Here is a 15,378-nt window from a genome sequence, read left to right as displayed (position 1 = left end):
TGCCATGAGCACAGGCATTTCACAAGACTACAGCACAGAGAACAAACTCAGACACTGAAACGCTAACATTACAGTATATGAACAACTGCAAGTTTTCATAAAGTTTTAATAACTTTAGATGATGGCTATGTGAAGGGATGAACTGATTTGCAAATTTATTAAAATATTGGGTAAATTCAATAGGTTGATTTTCTCATAAGATAGTATAGTAAAAATACAATTATCTTCTTAATCATTGGTAAATGGTTGTTCTAAGCATAAATCTAACCAAATTTATTAAGTTTTATTCTTATAACAAGAAAAAAATAAATTCAAGCTATATAAAAAATAAGTCTTAATATGTTATGTAATTCTTCTCCTTAAGTAAATATATCTTGCTTTAAGGATGTTTAGATATTTTTTTACATGAAAACAAGACAAAACTACACTTTCATATGCTTATGTTTTTGTGTTTGGAGGCTTGTTTGCATTCCAGAGAGCCCTTAAATGGAAATAGTGATTAGAAAAAATTGAGATGGCAGGAATTTTTTTTTTGCGTTTGCCTGTAAAATTATGTTGTTGAATCAAAGTTCTTGATGGCTCTTTGTTTGCTTAGAGCAGAGTAGTATAAAGGATTGCAATGATTTCGTGCCACTTCACCCTGATGCCTCTTAGTAAGGAAGCACCTTGAGAATGAAGTTTGGTGCATGACACTTCAGAGATTGAAATATTACCTGTCCATCTGACATCTTCCTGTCCATATTCTGCTCACCAACCTTTTTGCACCTCCTCTCATTGCCATTTATGTCCTTCTTTAATCGTACTCTGCTCACTGAACACTTGATCTTAATCGATCATTGTCTGTCATCCCCGCAGCTGTCCCTGCGCAGGCAGCAGGTGAGCGAGAGGCTGAACGAGTGGGCTGTGTTTAATGAGAAGAACAAAGAGTTGTGTGAGTGGCTCACCCACATGGAGAGCAAGGTCTCACAGAATGGCGACATCAGCATTGAGGAGATGATTGAAAAGCTCAGGAAGGTGATATTAACATATATATTCACAACACATTTATTCTTATGAAATCACTAAGAAATTGGTAAATAATTATCCAAATTATAAAACATCCTGTGGGTAACAAACTATATGTTTGATTGCTAAGTATAGATTCTAGTTTATTTAAACTAAAGGATGTCAAACTTATTTCAATGAATGTGTGAAAAACAGTGTATAGTCACGAATTTTCAACTGAACAAATTTGCTATCTCTTTGTTATCAGGACTATCAGGAAGAGATCTCAGTGAACACGGAGAGCAAGCATCAGCTGGAACAGATGGGGGAGAGACTGGCCCAGGCCAGCCATGAAAGCAAAGCTGCAGAAATTCAGTACAAACTCAGCAAGGTCAATGAGCGCTGGCAGCATCTGCTTGACCTTATAGCAGCTAGGTGAGTCTCTAAAATGAAATTGCAGTACAATGGTTTTTATAATTGTTGTACATTTACAATTTGCTTTGCCATTTGTGTCTTATATGCTTGTGAGAGTTGATCTTTGCCAGAACAAGCACAGAATGTTTTAATTCAGAAATACAAAAATATATTTCCAGATGGGTCAGTCAGTTCATTTGGCCCATGGGTGGAAAGGAAGTATTTTGCACCAGCATCTTAAACATGACACGGTGGTGTCTCTGGATATGATTGGGCCAGTCGAGTTGCCTGCAGTCAATTCTGAAAGCTTCTCACATGTGTGGTGTTGATTTCACTGTGACCCATATGTGAGAGGGTGTCATCCTCTCTCTCTCTCTTTCTCTCTCTCTCTCTCTCTCTCTCTCTCTCTCTCACTCACACACTCTCACTCATGTGCATTAGCTCTGTGTGACGCCTGCTGTCTTGAATTTTCCTTAGAGTTTATAGAGAATGGTAGTAGAATGACACGCTTTTATTTGGATTGAATTAAAGCGCTACGTGCAGTTTTATGCTCAAGCAAAAGTATCCACATTGTTCAGAAGCAAACATTTCAAATCTTTCTTACACACGCACTGACACAGTTTTACTTGGCTATCTGAACAGGGACATTCCACAGACTTCCATTGTTTTGTTTTTTTATGCAGCTAGGAGGATGTCACCAAAAGTTTTTTTTGTCAGATTTAGTCAGATTTTTTCGTCTATTATTGTTGATGTTGAGAAAAAAAAAGTAAATTAAAAAAAAAAGTAAATTGGAAATCAAAACCATTGGAAATGTCTACCTACTTAACTATATATTGGTTACTCAGAAGTGAGTTCTGAGTAACCAATATATGGTTAAGTAGGTAGACATTTCCAACGGTTTGGATTTCCAATTTACTTTTTTTTTTATTTACTTTTTTTTTCTCAACATCAACAATAATAGACCATTTTAAAAAAAAACTATCTTTGCTATCTTTGTTTTTCTCTTAAAATTCTTAATTTAATAAATCAGACTTTTTTAGTTTTTGTATATAAATATATATAAAGAGACACAGACATTCCAGTCCTCTGATCAGCACATGCTAATGACTGGCGTCTTATTTTAGCCACAGAAGTATTTGTCACTCGCAGCTGCTCATGCCTGCACTTGAGAGCAGTTCTCACACACACATGGTCTGATACCCCACACACTAACCAGGGCAGTAGAGAAAGCCTGGACACTGTTATTCAGACGAAAGAGAAGGTGACTTTTGACAGGGACGTTTTTCTTTCTTCTGGGACTCTTGATTGGAAAGATTATGCCCAATGGTGCTGGAAATTGGCACTAATGACATGGCAGAATGCCCTGGACAGGACTCTGATCTGCCAGAGTGTGACTGCGATGTTAACAGGCAGGAAAATATATATTCACTTATTTACATATTCTGCTGATGTTTGAGATATGTTAATGCAGTACTGGAAGTTACAGTGTATTGTATTTGATATTTTGTGTCATACATAGACGTGTCTAATGGCGAAGTGTCTAAAATTAGGTTTATTAGTTTATGTGGGTGGGTGAAATATGTATTTGAGATGTTTAACTTAATCTCCACATATTTGATTGTTAAAATGTACATTATTGATCAGACAATTTGTTGTTCGTTGAAGAAAACGCTTTTCCAAGCTGCATTGGTTGACCTTCCTTTGTTGTTGTGGTGGATTTCATTTCAGTGTGTCAGATTAATTTCATTTTTTCATTTTTGTGCTTCAGGAATGTAGCCTAAAGCACTGTCACACTGAACCGTTCAAATGCCAGGGTTACATGAGGGCTTTATCTCACCAGGTCAAACTCTGCCTATATTTTTGCTAACTGCTACAGCATACACCAAAGTTTCGATCACAGCTAGCTGAAGTTGAAACATGTCCACGCTGCATCAGTGCTCTTTGCTTTATATCTAACCTGAGATAAGAAATTTTTCTGAGATATAAATCTGGAATGGTGGCACAGCTGAAACATGCTATGCTGGTATTCGTGAGTGTGACAGTTGCACTGCATTGAGCATGTGATTCAGGAACTATAGGAAACTGACACCATTGGATTGCATTCTATCTCTGTTATATTTGCAATACAGCTTGACCTCACATCAGTTAACAAGTGACAAAGTAACTTCATAACTCATTTTTATTAAAATTATACAATGTAATGAAAATATTGTATTTAAGAATATGTAAACTATATTTTATATTTACATTGAAAATTTAGAGAAATGCTGTTGTAAGAAGTATCATTGTATAAGCATTATTTTCAGCTTATTATGCTGTGATAAAAGTAGAAATTGACAATATTGTTTTCATGGTCATTACGATATAAACTTTTATATTCAGATTAAATTTGTCAAAAATAAATAGAATAATTATCAAACTACTATAATATTAAATATGCATTATTAATATTATTAAATAATCATAATATTTTATTTTTATTTTAAATTTATATTGACATTAAATTGAAAAACTGTATTTTTGTCTGTTAAACTTAAAATGCTGTTTTATGGAAAGACAATACTATAAAAGTATTTCGAATCAAAATATGATTATTCAGAAAAACATTCATGAAAATGTATTATTTAGTGTACACCCCATATTTACTGATTCTTTGAAAGGCATCTTTTTTTCTGGAGAAAGAGACAATCTCAACTCAAGTTACCTTGACTAAACATTAAATATGTTTGCACTGCAGAGTCCTCGTTCATATAGCTTGTCATATCGTACTGTTTTCATGTTTTCTGTATTTGTGATTATGCTGAATCAGAATCTAATTTTAATACAATCTGTCTCTGGGGGTCTTTAGGGTAAAGAAGTTGAAGGAGACTCTGGTGGCCGTGCAGCAGCTGGATAAGAACATGAGCAGTCTGCGCTCCTGGCTGGCTCAAGTCGAGACTGAACTTTCACGTCCCATCGTCTATGAGACCTGTGACTCACACGAGATCCAAAGAAAACTCAACCAGCAACAGGTAACACACACAGAGAAATTACATTCATTCACAGACAAAGACACAAAAACATTTCTTACTATATTTTTTAAAGACCTGTTAAATCGCTGCAAGTGAAATGAGTTTAAAAATTCTTTAGACAAAAAGAACTTGAATTCATCTGACCCAGTTACTGTTTTAGCATTATCATATATCCTTACTTTACCCAGCAACAGCCCGCACACATCATCCTCATCCTGCATTAGAGACAAATTATCATATGATTGTAAAAAGGCAAGGTTTCTTAATTTTTTTGGACCTGATGATGCAACAACATAATTTATGGAGAAATGCATGACTGCAAGCTCCTCTGCCTAATAAACTGAAGTGAAACAGAAAGTGCCTAAATTATGATGTCAGATGTCTTGAGAAGCTCAGTACTAATCTTCTATCTCTGCAGGATCTGCAGCGTGACATCGAGAAGCACAGCACCGGTGTGGCGTCAGTGCTGAACCTGTGTGAGGTGCTGCTGCACGACTGTGACGCCTGTGCCACAGAGACTGATTGTGAATCCATCCAGCAGGCCACACGCGGCCTGGACCGCCGCTGGAGAAACATCTGTGCCGTTGCCATGGAGAGGAGGCTCAAGTGAGTGTGTTTGTTCTGTATAGTATGTTTTTACTGTGTTTATGAGCAAATAAATGCAGCCTTACGGCATAGGAGACCAAACGTTTGACCAATAGTGATGAAAGTGAAGCACAGTACAATCAAAAATAATTCTGTAAAGGTAAGAATGTTGAAAGTGAGCTGTTTAGGATAGTTAAACCAGGCCACCAGAGGAACAGGTGTGAGAGCATGTCGTGCCTACTGGCTCATTGTATGCAGGTATTCAGAGTTGACTTTAGTACATGATGAAAAGTTTAACAGCTGTCTTTTTTAAATGGATGATATTGTACGGTTATATTTCCAGGTCAATTTTTAGTGTGGACTGTGTAGACGTTTGAACCCCACTGTATGTGTTTCTGCAGGATTGAGGAGACATGGAGGTTGTGGCAGAAGTTTCTGGATGATTACTCCCGTTTTGAAGAATGGCTGAAAGTGTCAGAAAGGACAGCAGCTCTGCCCAACTCCTCTGGAGTGCTGTACACCGTCGCTAAAGAGGAGCTCAAGAAGTATGAGGTATTCTGAGATCCACAGAGAGAGTCTCTGGGGTTGAGGTACCGAGTGAGAGCAGGGGTTCCCGATTCCAGTCCTCGCGCCTCTCCACTCTGCACAGTTTGTATATCGCTCTTATCTAACAGACCCGATTCAGATCATCGGCTCCATGATCGGGTGCGTCCTAATTGACTGGGTCCCTACGAAGTGTTCACTGTTCCCTACTCCCTGAGCATGTGATATATGTTGAAGTTCACTTTACTTGACAAAATGCTTTTATTCGCAAAACATCCTGCAATGTTAAAAACAGACGAATCTCAAGTCGAAAATTTTAGATGAGTTTAAGGTTTTTATGGCAATAATATACTTCCATAAATAAATATCATATAAATTACCATACTTTCATTTAATATACATGTTTATAATAATACAATATAAATATTAATGATACATTTCACTTAATCTAATGACTTATACAAAAGTCCTAAACTTTATGATAAATGAATGTTGCGATCCTCAATATGAAAATAAAAGTAATTTGGTTATGTCTTTTTATCTTATTTAACCCGTAATCATGATAGTTGACTTGTAACTTTCGCGTCTCACGCACTTTACACTTGTGAACAGGATTGGAATCTCTCTTACGATGACTAAATACCCTTTGAAGTCCACTTCGTAGTGCACATACGGTCAAACAGAACCCACTCCTCAACTGAGCGTGACAGAAAAGAGAGACATACAATGTGTAGAGCAGGAAGGCGTGAGGACTGGAATTGGTAACCCCTGGTCTAGAGGACAACTGAGAAAGGTACAGAGCCCCTAAAGGGGCATGAATTAAGAAAATATAAGATGGGAGGAAAAATTATTTGTCAAGGCTTTTGCTCGCAAATATTTTGCGACTTTTTATTTTCGCTCCCGTCTCATATTTTTCCCACCACCATGTCCCTTCAAATATTAACAAGAATTCTTTTGGGAAAGAAAAAAAGATATCAAGTATCTGTCACCAGCCTATACTATGACGACTCTGTTATTTGCTCGTTCACTTTCTAGAGCCTGGGTCAGTGGGGTCACCCCTGCACGTGTCTCACTGCTATCATCCAATGGTTACTATCCAGTCCATTTTAACCTTTTAGTCTTTTACAATTTGAAAGTTGTCATTGTTGACTGAAACAAATTAATAAACCACGCTAAAACAATTATATCTTTCAAAAATGCTTCACATAACTCAAACTAAAACAAGGTGTAGCAAGTGAGTTTTACCAGTTTGTTTGTGAATCTCAGACTTTTTTTACACCGTATGTAATGGTGTTATTTGCAATGGTGAGAAACTTCCAGCTGGTCTTACATTCATTGCTATTATATCACAGGCCTTTCAAAGACAGGTGCAGGAGTTTCTGACCCAGCTAGAGCTGATCAATAAACAGTATCGAAGGCTGGCACGTGAAAACCGCACAGACTCGTCCTGCCAACTACGAAAAATGGTGCATGATGGGAACCGACGCTGGGATGTACTACAGAGGAGAGTAGCAGCCATCTTGCGCAGGCTTAAGGTGATATATTATAAATTTTACGTTATATACAGTACTGTTTCAAAGTTTGGGGTCAGTATGTTTTTTTTTTTTTTTTAAAGAAATTTATCATTTTATTCAGGAAGAATTATTTCCGAAGGATCACGTGACACTGAAGACTAGAGTAATGATGCTGAAAATTCAGCTTTGCATTATATGAATAAATTACATTTTAAAATGTATTGAAATAGAAAACAGTTATTTAAAATTTTAATAATATTACTGTTTTTACGGTTTTTTATTAAATTAATCTAGCCTTGGTAAGCATTAGACTTCTTTCAAAAACATTAAACAAATCTTACCTTGCTGATACTTTTAATTATATATTTATATATAATTATATCAGAACCTCTGTAACAATCACTATTGATGCAGAACCTAAACTACACAGAGGAGCAGTTTGATTCATTGACTTGTCCCTCTTTTGTCCTGCAGCATTTCATTGGTCAGCGAGAGGAGTTTGAGACAGCCCGAGATGGTATTCTGGTATGGCTGACCGAGATGGACTTGCAGCTCACCAACATCGAGCATTTCTCAGAGTGTGATGTTCAGGCCAAGATCAGGCAACTAAAGGTGTGTGTGTGTGTGTGTTGTGTGTGTGTGTGTGTGTGTGTGTGTGTGTGTGTGTGTGTGTGTGTGTGTGTGTGTGTGTGTGTGTGTGTGTGTGTGTGTGTGTGTGTGTGTGTGTGTGAATAACATTTAAATATGAATTACATATAAAATATTAATTCCTAAAATTACATATAAAATATTGATTCCTAATATTATATCCATAAAAAGTTTTTCTTCATGTTTTTATACATTGACAATTCACTAACATACATGATATATATTTTAGACCTGGAAAATAGTTTTTACTTGTTCTGTAGAACATTTACTTAACTTAAAATTAAGTTAAAATTAATTTGTGATCACTTGTGTGCCAAAGGCATTCCAGCAGGAGATCAGTCTGAACATGGGAAAGATGGAGAGTGTGTTTGGGCAGGGGGAGGTGCTGATGGAGAAGAGTGAGCCTCTGGATGCTGCTGTCATAGAGGAAGAGCTGGATGAGCTGCAGAGATACTGTAGGGAGGTGTTTGGTCGGGTGGAGCGCTACTACAGGAAACTCACACGCCTGCCGGTGAGACTTGTTCACATGAACACGACATAGGGGCTGGGCGGTATGACAATATATAGTTGTGACGATATAAAGAGTCTAATGTTACGCATTTCGTTATATTGTTTTTAACGCAGAATGTGTAGCACACTTTAGAAAGAAACATGCATTAAAGAGAAAATAAAGAGCAGGATGTGCATTATGTTAAAAAGAGTTGAGTACAATAAGCCGTTAATAAAGAACTCAATGCAGTTCTTGCACTGACTGACACACACCCGAAGCACGTGCACAGAAAGCTTAGACAGCATCTGATCCCAAATTCAGTTCTCTTTCGTGGCTTATGGCATTTAAATGGACAAATAGACACACAATTATGTCAAAACGCCTATCGTGGGGAGTATTCATATAAACACAGTCGGCTATGTGTTAAGTGAACATAAACAGTTGGAGTGAAAACCAGATGAGTGTCAGTGTATTAGATCCATGCATTCGGTCTAAAAGTGACAGTAGCCTAATAAACCTTCTGTTGTCTATGCCATTAATGTTAAACAACAAACGACAAAGAGAAAGTCACTCACTGCTTTTGACTGAATAACTTTTGTATCTTTAATAAGGATCAATGTATATTTAATTAATTCAGTGAATTTTGGTGGTTCTCACTTTCGTGCTACCTCTTGTTCACAGCTAACCGATGATGAGTGTGAAGGCTCAGATCGTGAATTGGAGTCAGGTGACCTCTCAGACCTTCAGTGGGGTGAGGATGATGCCATGTCCCAGTCAACTAGCAGGCCACCTTCAGTTGCCACTGCTCCTGCTTGCACAAACGGCTCTGGCCGGGACACCCCTGCCAGCGTAGACTCCATCCCTCTGGAATGGGACCATGACTATGACCTGGACCCCATGGGCCATACCATGTCTACAGAGCGGGGTATACAAAAAGATGAGGATGAGGAACTACTGTCTATGGCCACTGCAGCACTTACAAGTGAGTGTGCTTGACTTGAAGGATGTTCATGAGATAATGCTCCAACTGAGTGTCCAACACCCTGAACTGGTCTTCTCTATAAACTGTTGGTATGTCTTGCTATGTATCTCCTTTTCCACAGATGTAGTGATTCCTGAGAGCCCTGAGGCTTATATAAAATTAACAGAAAACACATTGAGGTCCTCCTCTGGTAGGCAATATGTTGTGGCATGCTAAATTAATACTAGATTAAACTACACTGCATGCTGAAGAGTCCCTTTAAGTATCATATTGCATGAATTGCACTATTACATGATTATTTTTTTTTTAAGTGCATGTAAAACATTCTGAGAGATCTGGTCTGTTGCATTTCCCAATTTTAAAAGCTTTCTCATAGCAAAGGATGCTAATAGCCATTCGATTTGAAGAAAAGGAAGAAAATAAAGTTTTAAACCACCTTTAATTTGATGAGAGAAACTCCAAGTGTACTCCGAGAGTTTTGAAGTGTTGTCCAGTGAAAATAATTCACACGATCCTTCAGAAATCATTCTATGCTGATTTGGTGCTAAATAAACATTTCTTATTGTTATACATTTTCAGGATTCTTTGATGAATAGAAAGCTCACAAGAACAGCATTTATTTTAAATTGAAAGCTTTTGTAAGATTATAAATGTCTTTAATGTCACTTTTGATCAATTTAATGCATCCTTGCTGAATGATTATTTCTTTAAAAAAAAAAATTATAAGGTGATGTCACTTCTGTAAAGCGGATCTTAGGTCATGTTTATGGTGGCCGAGAGTGCTCAACTCGCTGCAACTGAAGAAAACATGCAATTAGAAAAAACACCAACACATTAAGAAAATTAAGAGTTTCTTTATCAGTTTGACAACTCATGTGCTGCAAATACTCACAATGCACATACGACCAGGATGTTAAAATAAACAGAAAAACTCACCTTTCAGGTCATCGACAACACCTCTGACAAGTAGACATTGAACATCAAGCATGTCCCAGCCAGGTTCACACTTGTTGGGGTCCCCTTGAAACATTGTGGTCTGTGCTATTTGCAGCATGTTTCTGTATTTGGTTGCGTTGTGAGTATTCGCAACAAATGTGTTGTCAAACATGATGTTTTCTTAATTCGCATGTGTTTTCTTCAGTTGCAGTGCGTTGAGCTCTCTCAGCCACCGTACATGTTGTTGCCCTGTTGTTGGAACCACATGCATGGATCAGATTTACATATGCTAGTTTATTCCAGCATGTAACAGTCGATATTGGTATTTTTGATATTTTGTTTCATTTTTCACTGTTATAACTAAAGATATCTTAAATGTAGAACAAACAAGTTCTCTGTATAATATTCACATTCCATATTCAGCAAATAACATGAATAAAAAATAACATGTTTTAAAGCTTACAAAACTCCTAATGCATTCACAATGTGATCACAAAATGATCCTTGTTTTTTAAGATGGTCATGTGACATCCCACGTTAATCAATAAATGAACTCCTGCAGGTGAAGCAGTTCGATTATTAGACAATATGCTGGACACCAGCCGTTACAGCCTCCAGCAGACAGATGGCACTATGGGTTGCCACGACACCTCTTACATGGGCTATGTAAGTACAGATTCGATGTACTGCTCAGCCCGTTTAGTCTGTAATGACAGTATGTGGTAAAGGTAATGAACGTTAGATTTTTTCCTTTGCTCTGCACAGATGCGGTTAATGGATGATTGCCGTGGCAGTCTGAAAGCGGTCAAGAGGGTTGAGGGCGAGCTGGAGGAGGAAGAGGACAATCTCTCAGGCCTGAGCAACCCTGATAACACTGAGACACAGAGCACAGGTTAGTCCAGCACAGAGACGCTGAGGTTGCTGAGTACACATTTATGTTTAAATGTGATGGTATTGTTATAATTGTCATATTTCAGGTGTCATTGAGCGCTGGGAGCTGATCCAGGCCCAGTCTGCTGAATCAGATCAGAGGCAGAGAGAAGACCTTGTGCTATGGCAACAGATGACCTCTGACCTGGACAGCATGGAGGCGTGGCTCGCCCAGGCTGAGGCCAAGTTAGCAGAGCTGAGGGGGAAAGATAGTGCAGATATACACACTATTGAGCAAAGAATTAGAAAACTCAAGGTTTGTGTTGCCTATTTGGTTTATAGAACACATTTGTACTTGTGAATATGTGTTTGTGCATATTTGAACAGTTCACGCAGGGATTTAGTAAGTGCTCCTTCCTGTTGCTATTGGTGGGTTGCATAATTGACCATTGCTCTTGAAATCATCGCAAACAAAATTTACAGCGCTATCCTGTTTGTAGTCTTAAAATCCACAGAAGAATTTGGATGATAAACATTTCAACATAAAAGCCAACAATATTATTATCAAATGACCTTTTTACGTGTCTAATCAGAGTGTTCATCAAAGGCTATTTTGCCATGGGTTCCCTCTGGAATAGATAATGTGTTTTCAATTTTAGAGTAATATAAGGTATGTAGTTAACGCTACTTAGAGAGCCTTTCCCATTCTATAACATAAATCAATAACAACTGTTCTAAAAACAACTGTTCTAGAAATCCCAAGAGGACCCATGGTGAATGCCATACATATTGGCATGATGACTTACCAGCTCTGTTACTGGTATAAATAAGATGCTTTCTAATTTGGCAAGGAATCAGAATGAACATTCTGCAGTAGAAAGGTGTTTCTGTACACTGCTGTGCTGTTTAAACTTTTGGGATTGGTAAGATTATTGTAATGTTTTTGAAAGAAGTCTCTTATGCTCACCTAGGCTGCATTATTTGTTCAAAAATACATACAAAAAAAGAATATTGTGAAATTTTTATTATTTATAATTTAAAACCTTTTTTCTATTTTAACATATTTCAACATATTATTTACTCCTGTGATGCAAAGCTGAATTTTCAGCATCATTACTCTGTTCTTCAGTGTCACATGATCCTTCAGAAATCATTCTAATATGCTGATTTGGTCACAGGGCAGGCCCACATTGCATTATCAATAGTTGCCCAAAATCTCATTGAAAAAGAATGATTTCTATCTTTGTTGCTGAAAGTAAAGTATTTCATTACTGTAAATATAATAGTTAATCATGCCTTGAGCTGTAAACATATATTTGTCTCTGACAGCTCCATATGTGGGTTGCTCATATGTCTACACTGTTAAATAAAGTCTTGGGCACACACAGACACACACACTGACATTTCAAATCAGGCAGGATGTCAGCAACAGCAATAAACAAGAGGAAATCCACAGCATCACGTTGACCCACATACAGAGTCTGTTAAAATCTTGGAGCAACTGATTTTACCAGTTTATTTTTAGTTGTACACAAACTAAAACATGTATACAGTCCAAAGATTGTAAGTGGACTTTCATTTCAGAGCAATTTAACAACAGAGATAAACAATTGAAGTACTGATTAACCAAAATAAGTTTTGCACTTAAATACATTTCACAATGCAATCTCAAAAACCAACACACAACATGCAAACACAAACACTTTATTTTGTTTCAACAGGAGTTACAGAAGGCCATGGATTCCCATAAGTCCAAAGTACTGTCCATCAACTTAAATAGCGTTGCACTCCCCCAATCAGACTTGGCGGAGATGGATTTCCAGGAACTGAAAGTGAAACTCAAGGAGATGAACTCACGCTGGGATCGATTGGGAAAATCGCTTAAGGATTGGAGAAAAGCACTCCAGGATGCTCTGATGCAGTGCCAGGTACACACACACACACACACACACACACACACACACACACACACACACACACACACACACACACACACACACACACACACACACACAGCACCTGCTACATTACCCATCAAAAGTTTGAGTTCAGTAAGATTATTTGTTTGAAATAAAGTAATACTTTTATTCAGCAAGGATGCATGAAATTGATCAAAAGGGACAGTAAAGACATTTATACTGTTACAAAATATTTCTTTTTCTAATAAATGCTGTTCTTTTGAACTTTCTATTCATCAAATCCTGCAAAATAATATATCATGGTTTCCACAAAAATAAAATAGCAGCACAACTTTTTTTAACATTGATAATAAGAAATTATGTAATAATATTAAGAAAAAATGTATTTTGATCAAAAACATTAAAAAATATTACTGACCTCAAACTTTTGAATGGTAGTGTACATTAAAAACACACACACATGAGCAAATACTGTCACTCACACTTTTTGCTTCTCTACAGGAGTTCCATGAGCTGAGTCATGGTCTTCTTCTCTGGCTGGAAAACATTGACCGCCGGAGGAATGAGATTATCCCAATCGCATCAGGGCTAGATCGCCATACAATACGAGCTCATTACAGAGTGCTAAAGGTACCTCTGAACAGGTCACTGCTTTTTGGAATGGATGGGCATGAACTGAACACAAATTTGTCTCTTTACCCAATACTGAATGCAGAATAAATAAAGATTAAGAATAGAGCATCCCATGAGATAGTATGCTGAAAATAGTATGGCCATCTATTGTACTTTAAAGTATGTTTTTGGTTTTGATTGTAAAATTGTAGATCACCCATAGTCAAAATGTTTGCCAAGCTAAACTACGTTGATACACGTTTGTCGGCAGCAAATCCAGCGGGAGCTGACGGAGACTGAGCAGAAGGTGGACAGTCTGCAGGAGCTCTCGGGGCAGCTGCTGGTGCAGGCACATGGCAGCGAGTGTCTGGAGGCTCAAGAGAGGGTGCACGTCATCGGGAACCGGCTGCAACTGCTCCTGAAGGCTGTAGACACAGACCTAGAGCTGCTAGAAAAAGAGCTCCAGACTTCTGGAAACAGACAGGTCAGTCTACATGCACATTCATTACTTGTTCATCTCTTCAATGGCCGGTTTTCCATCAGTTTGACAGATAAAAAAGGGACATTGTCCATAATATCAGACTCCATTTCAAAGCTAAAACTCAGATCTTCACCTGACTCACAGGATGCGTCCCTCTTGTCTGTTACGGATGACGCAGAGGCTTCTGGATCGGTCAGTCCTGTTTCAGATGTCAGTATTTCTACTAAACGACAATCGGTAATGCATCTCCTCTCCCTTTTTTTATATTATTTCTGGCATGCCGTGAAGGTCACTGTCCTGCTAAAATGAGGCGGTTGAGCTTATATCGGGGGGAAATTTTCACTACGTTAGTTCCACTTAAATATTTATCATTGACAAAATACCCTGGGATATTTGCTCACTTCCTCGTCCCCCTGTAAAAGATGTATATTTGTGGCTCTAGAAGTACTTCACTTCTTGTGAAATTTATACAAGAAACACTGGCTTTACCTTTCAGACATGGTTTGAATCAAATCAAGCCACAGTCAATTTTAGTGGATTTGTTTGAAGGTGTCTATGCGGAAAGCCAGGTTTCTTGCACCTTGCCAGATTTTTTTTGTCATTGCCACCTATTTTGCTGCCGCCTTTTGTTTTGTTGTTACTGGTTTTTGATTGTACTGATGGCCTGGCTATATGTCTCTGCTTGTCACCACAAGCTTTGTCTTTATTTGCTGGGACTGAAACATTCTTTCTTTCTTTTACCCCTCCCTCCCTCCCTCCCTCCCGTTTGCTCATTGCACAACAGCTACGAGGCAAATGTAGTGTGTCAGAACCAGGATCCTCAGCCAGGCTTCCACGTCACAGGTACCTGTTTCTCGGCTTTAGAATGCAGGGTGGATGATGGAACTCATTCTAGATCCAGATCCATAACCATCAGAACCATTCAGTTCAGAGGCCAGATCCTCTGCGGTGGGAGTCCACATGGGCTGTCCAGTTCTAAGAAATGAATTTGTTTTGGTTCCAAGTCAAGGATTCTTAGTAATCTTATGTGTTTTTCCACAAGAACATAATATTGAGTCTGACAATGTAACTTTGTGTACTTTGAACACAAAAACTGTTAAGAAACTATGTTCAAAATCCTCATGGGTCCATCATCTTTCTCCATTCTTGATGCCATGTGAAAATATTGAAATGTATCAGTCATATTCCAAATCATGTACTTTTTTTTTTTAATGCTTTCATTGTTTTTTGCAGTTTTATTTTTATGATGGTCTCACGCTCATCTCTGCCTTATATCAGAGAAAAATACATAAAGGAAGCCATATTGTGTAAAACCTAATAGTAACTTTCATTAACAACATTAACAAACATAACAATGTAATGCTTAACAAAAATATTTTTTTTAATTTA

The 15,378-nt window shown here is 37.7% G+C and overlaps 1 protein-coding gene across 1 annotated transcript in view; it reads left to right on the top strand.

The window, feature by feature from the left end:
• Positions 1-15,378, top strand: part of syne1a (spectrin repeat containing, nuclear envelope 1a) — a 119,433-nt gene that overhangs the window by 102,775 nt on the left and 1,280 nt on the right. Inside the window, exons 128-145 of the mRNA XM_077221161.1 lie at positions 856-1,014; positions 1,253-1,419; positions 4,247-4,409; positions 4,828-5,015; positions 5,396-5,546; positions 6,890-7,072; positions 7,526-7,663; positions 8,019-8,210; positions 8,871-9,171; positions 9,293-9,361; positions 10,670-10,773; positions 10,873-10,999; positions 11,085-11,293; positions 12,699-12,905; positions 13,398-13,526; positions 13,780-13,992; positions 14,134-14,226; positions 14,774-14,832. Coding sequence (XP_077077276.1) covers positions 856-1,014; positions 1,253-1,419; positions 4,247-4,409; positions 4,828-5,015; positions 5,396-5,546; positions 6,890-7,072; positions 7,526-7,663; positions 8,019-8,210; positions 8,871-9,171; positions 9,293-9,361; positions 10,670-10,773; positions 10,873-10,999; positions 11,085-11,293; positions 12,699-12,905; positions 13,398-13,526; positions 13,780-13,992; positions 14,134-14,226; positions 14,774-14,832 — 2,852 coding nt within the window. The remainder of the gene's footprint in view (positions 1-855; positions 1,015-1,252; positions 1,420-4,246; positions 4,410-4,827; positions 5,016-5,395; positions 5,547-6,889; positions 7,073-7,525; positions 7,664-8,018; positions 8,211-8,870; positions 9,172-9,292; positions 9,362-10,669; positions 10,774-10,872; positions 11,000-11,084; positions 11,294-12,698; positions 12,906-13,397; positions 13,527-13,779; positions 13,993-14,133; positions 14,227-14,773; positions 14,833-15,378) is intronic.

The sequence above is a fragment of the Siphateles boraxobius genome, unplaced genomic scaffold, assembly GCF_051911475.1.
Source record: "Siphateles boraxobius isolate OS27281-9 unplaced genomic scaffold, OSU_SipBor_1 8, whole genome shotgun sequence".
Taxonomy (NCBI): Eukaryota; Metazoa; Chordata; class Actinopteri; order Cypriniformes; family Leuciscidae; genus Siphateles; species Siphateles boraxobius.
Note: the sequence above shows the minus strand (reverse complement) of the source record. Positions and strands in the feature narration are given on the sequence as shown.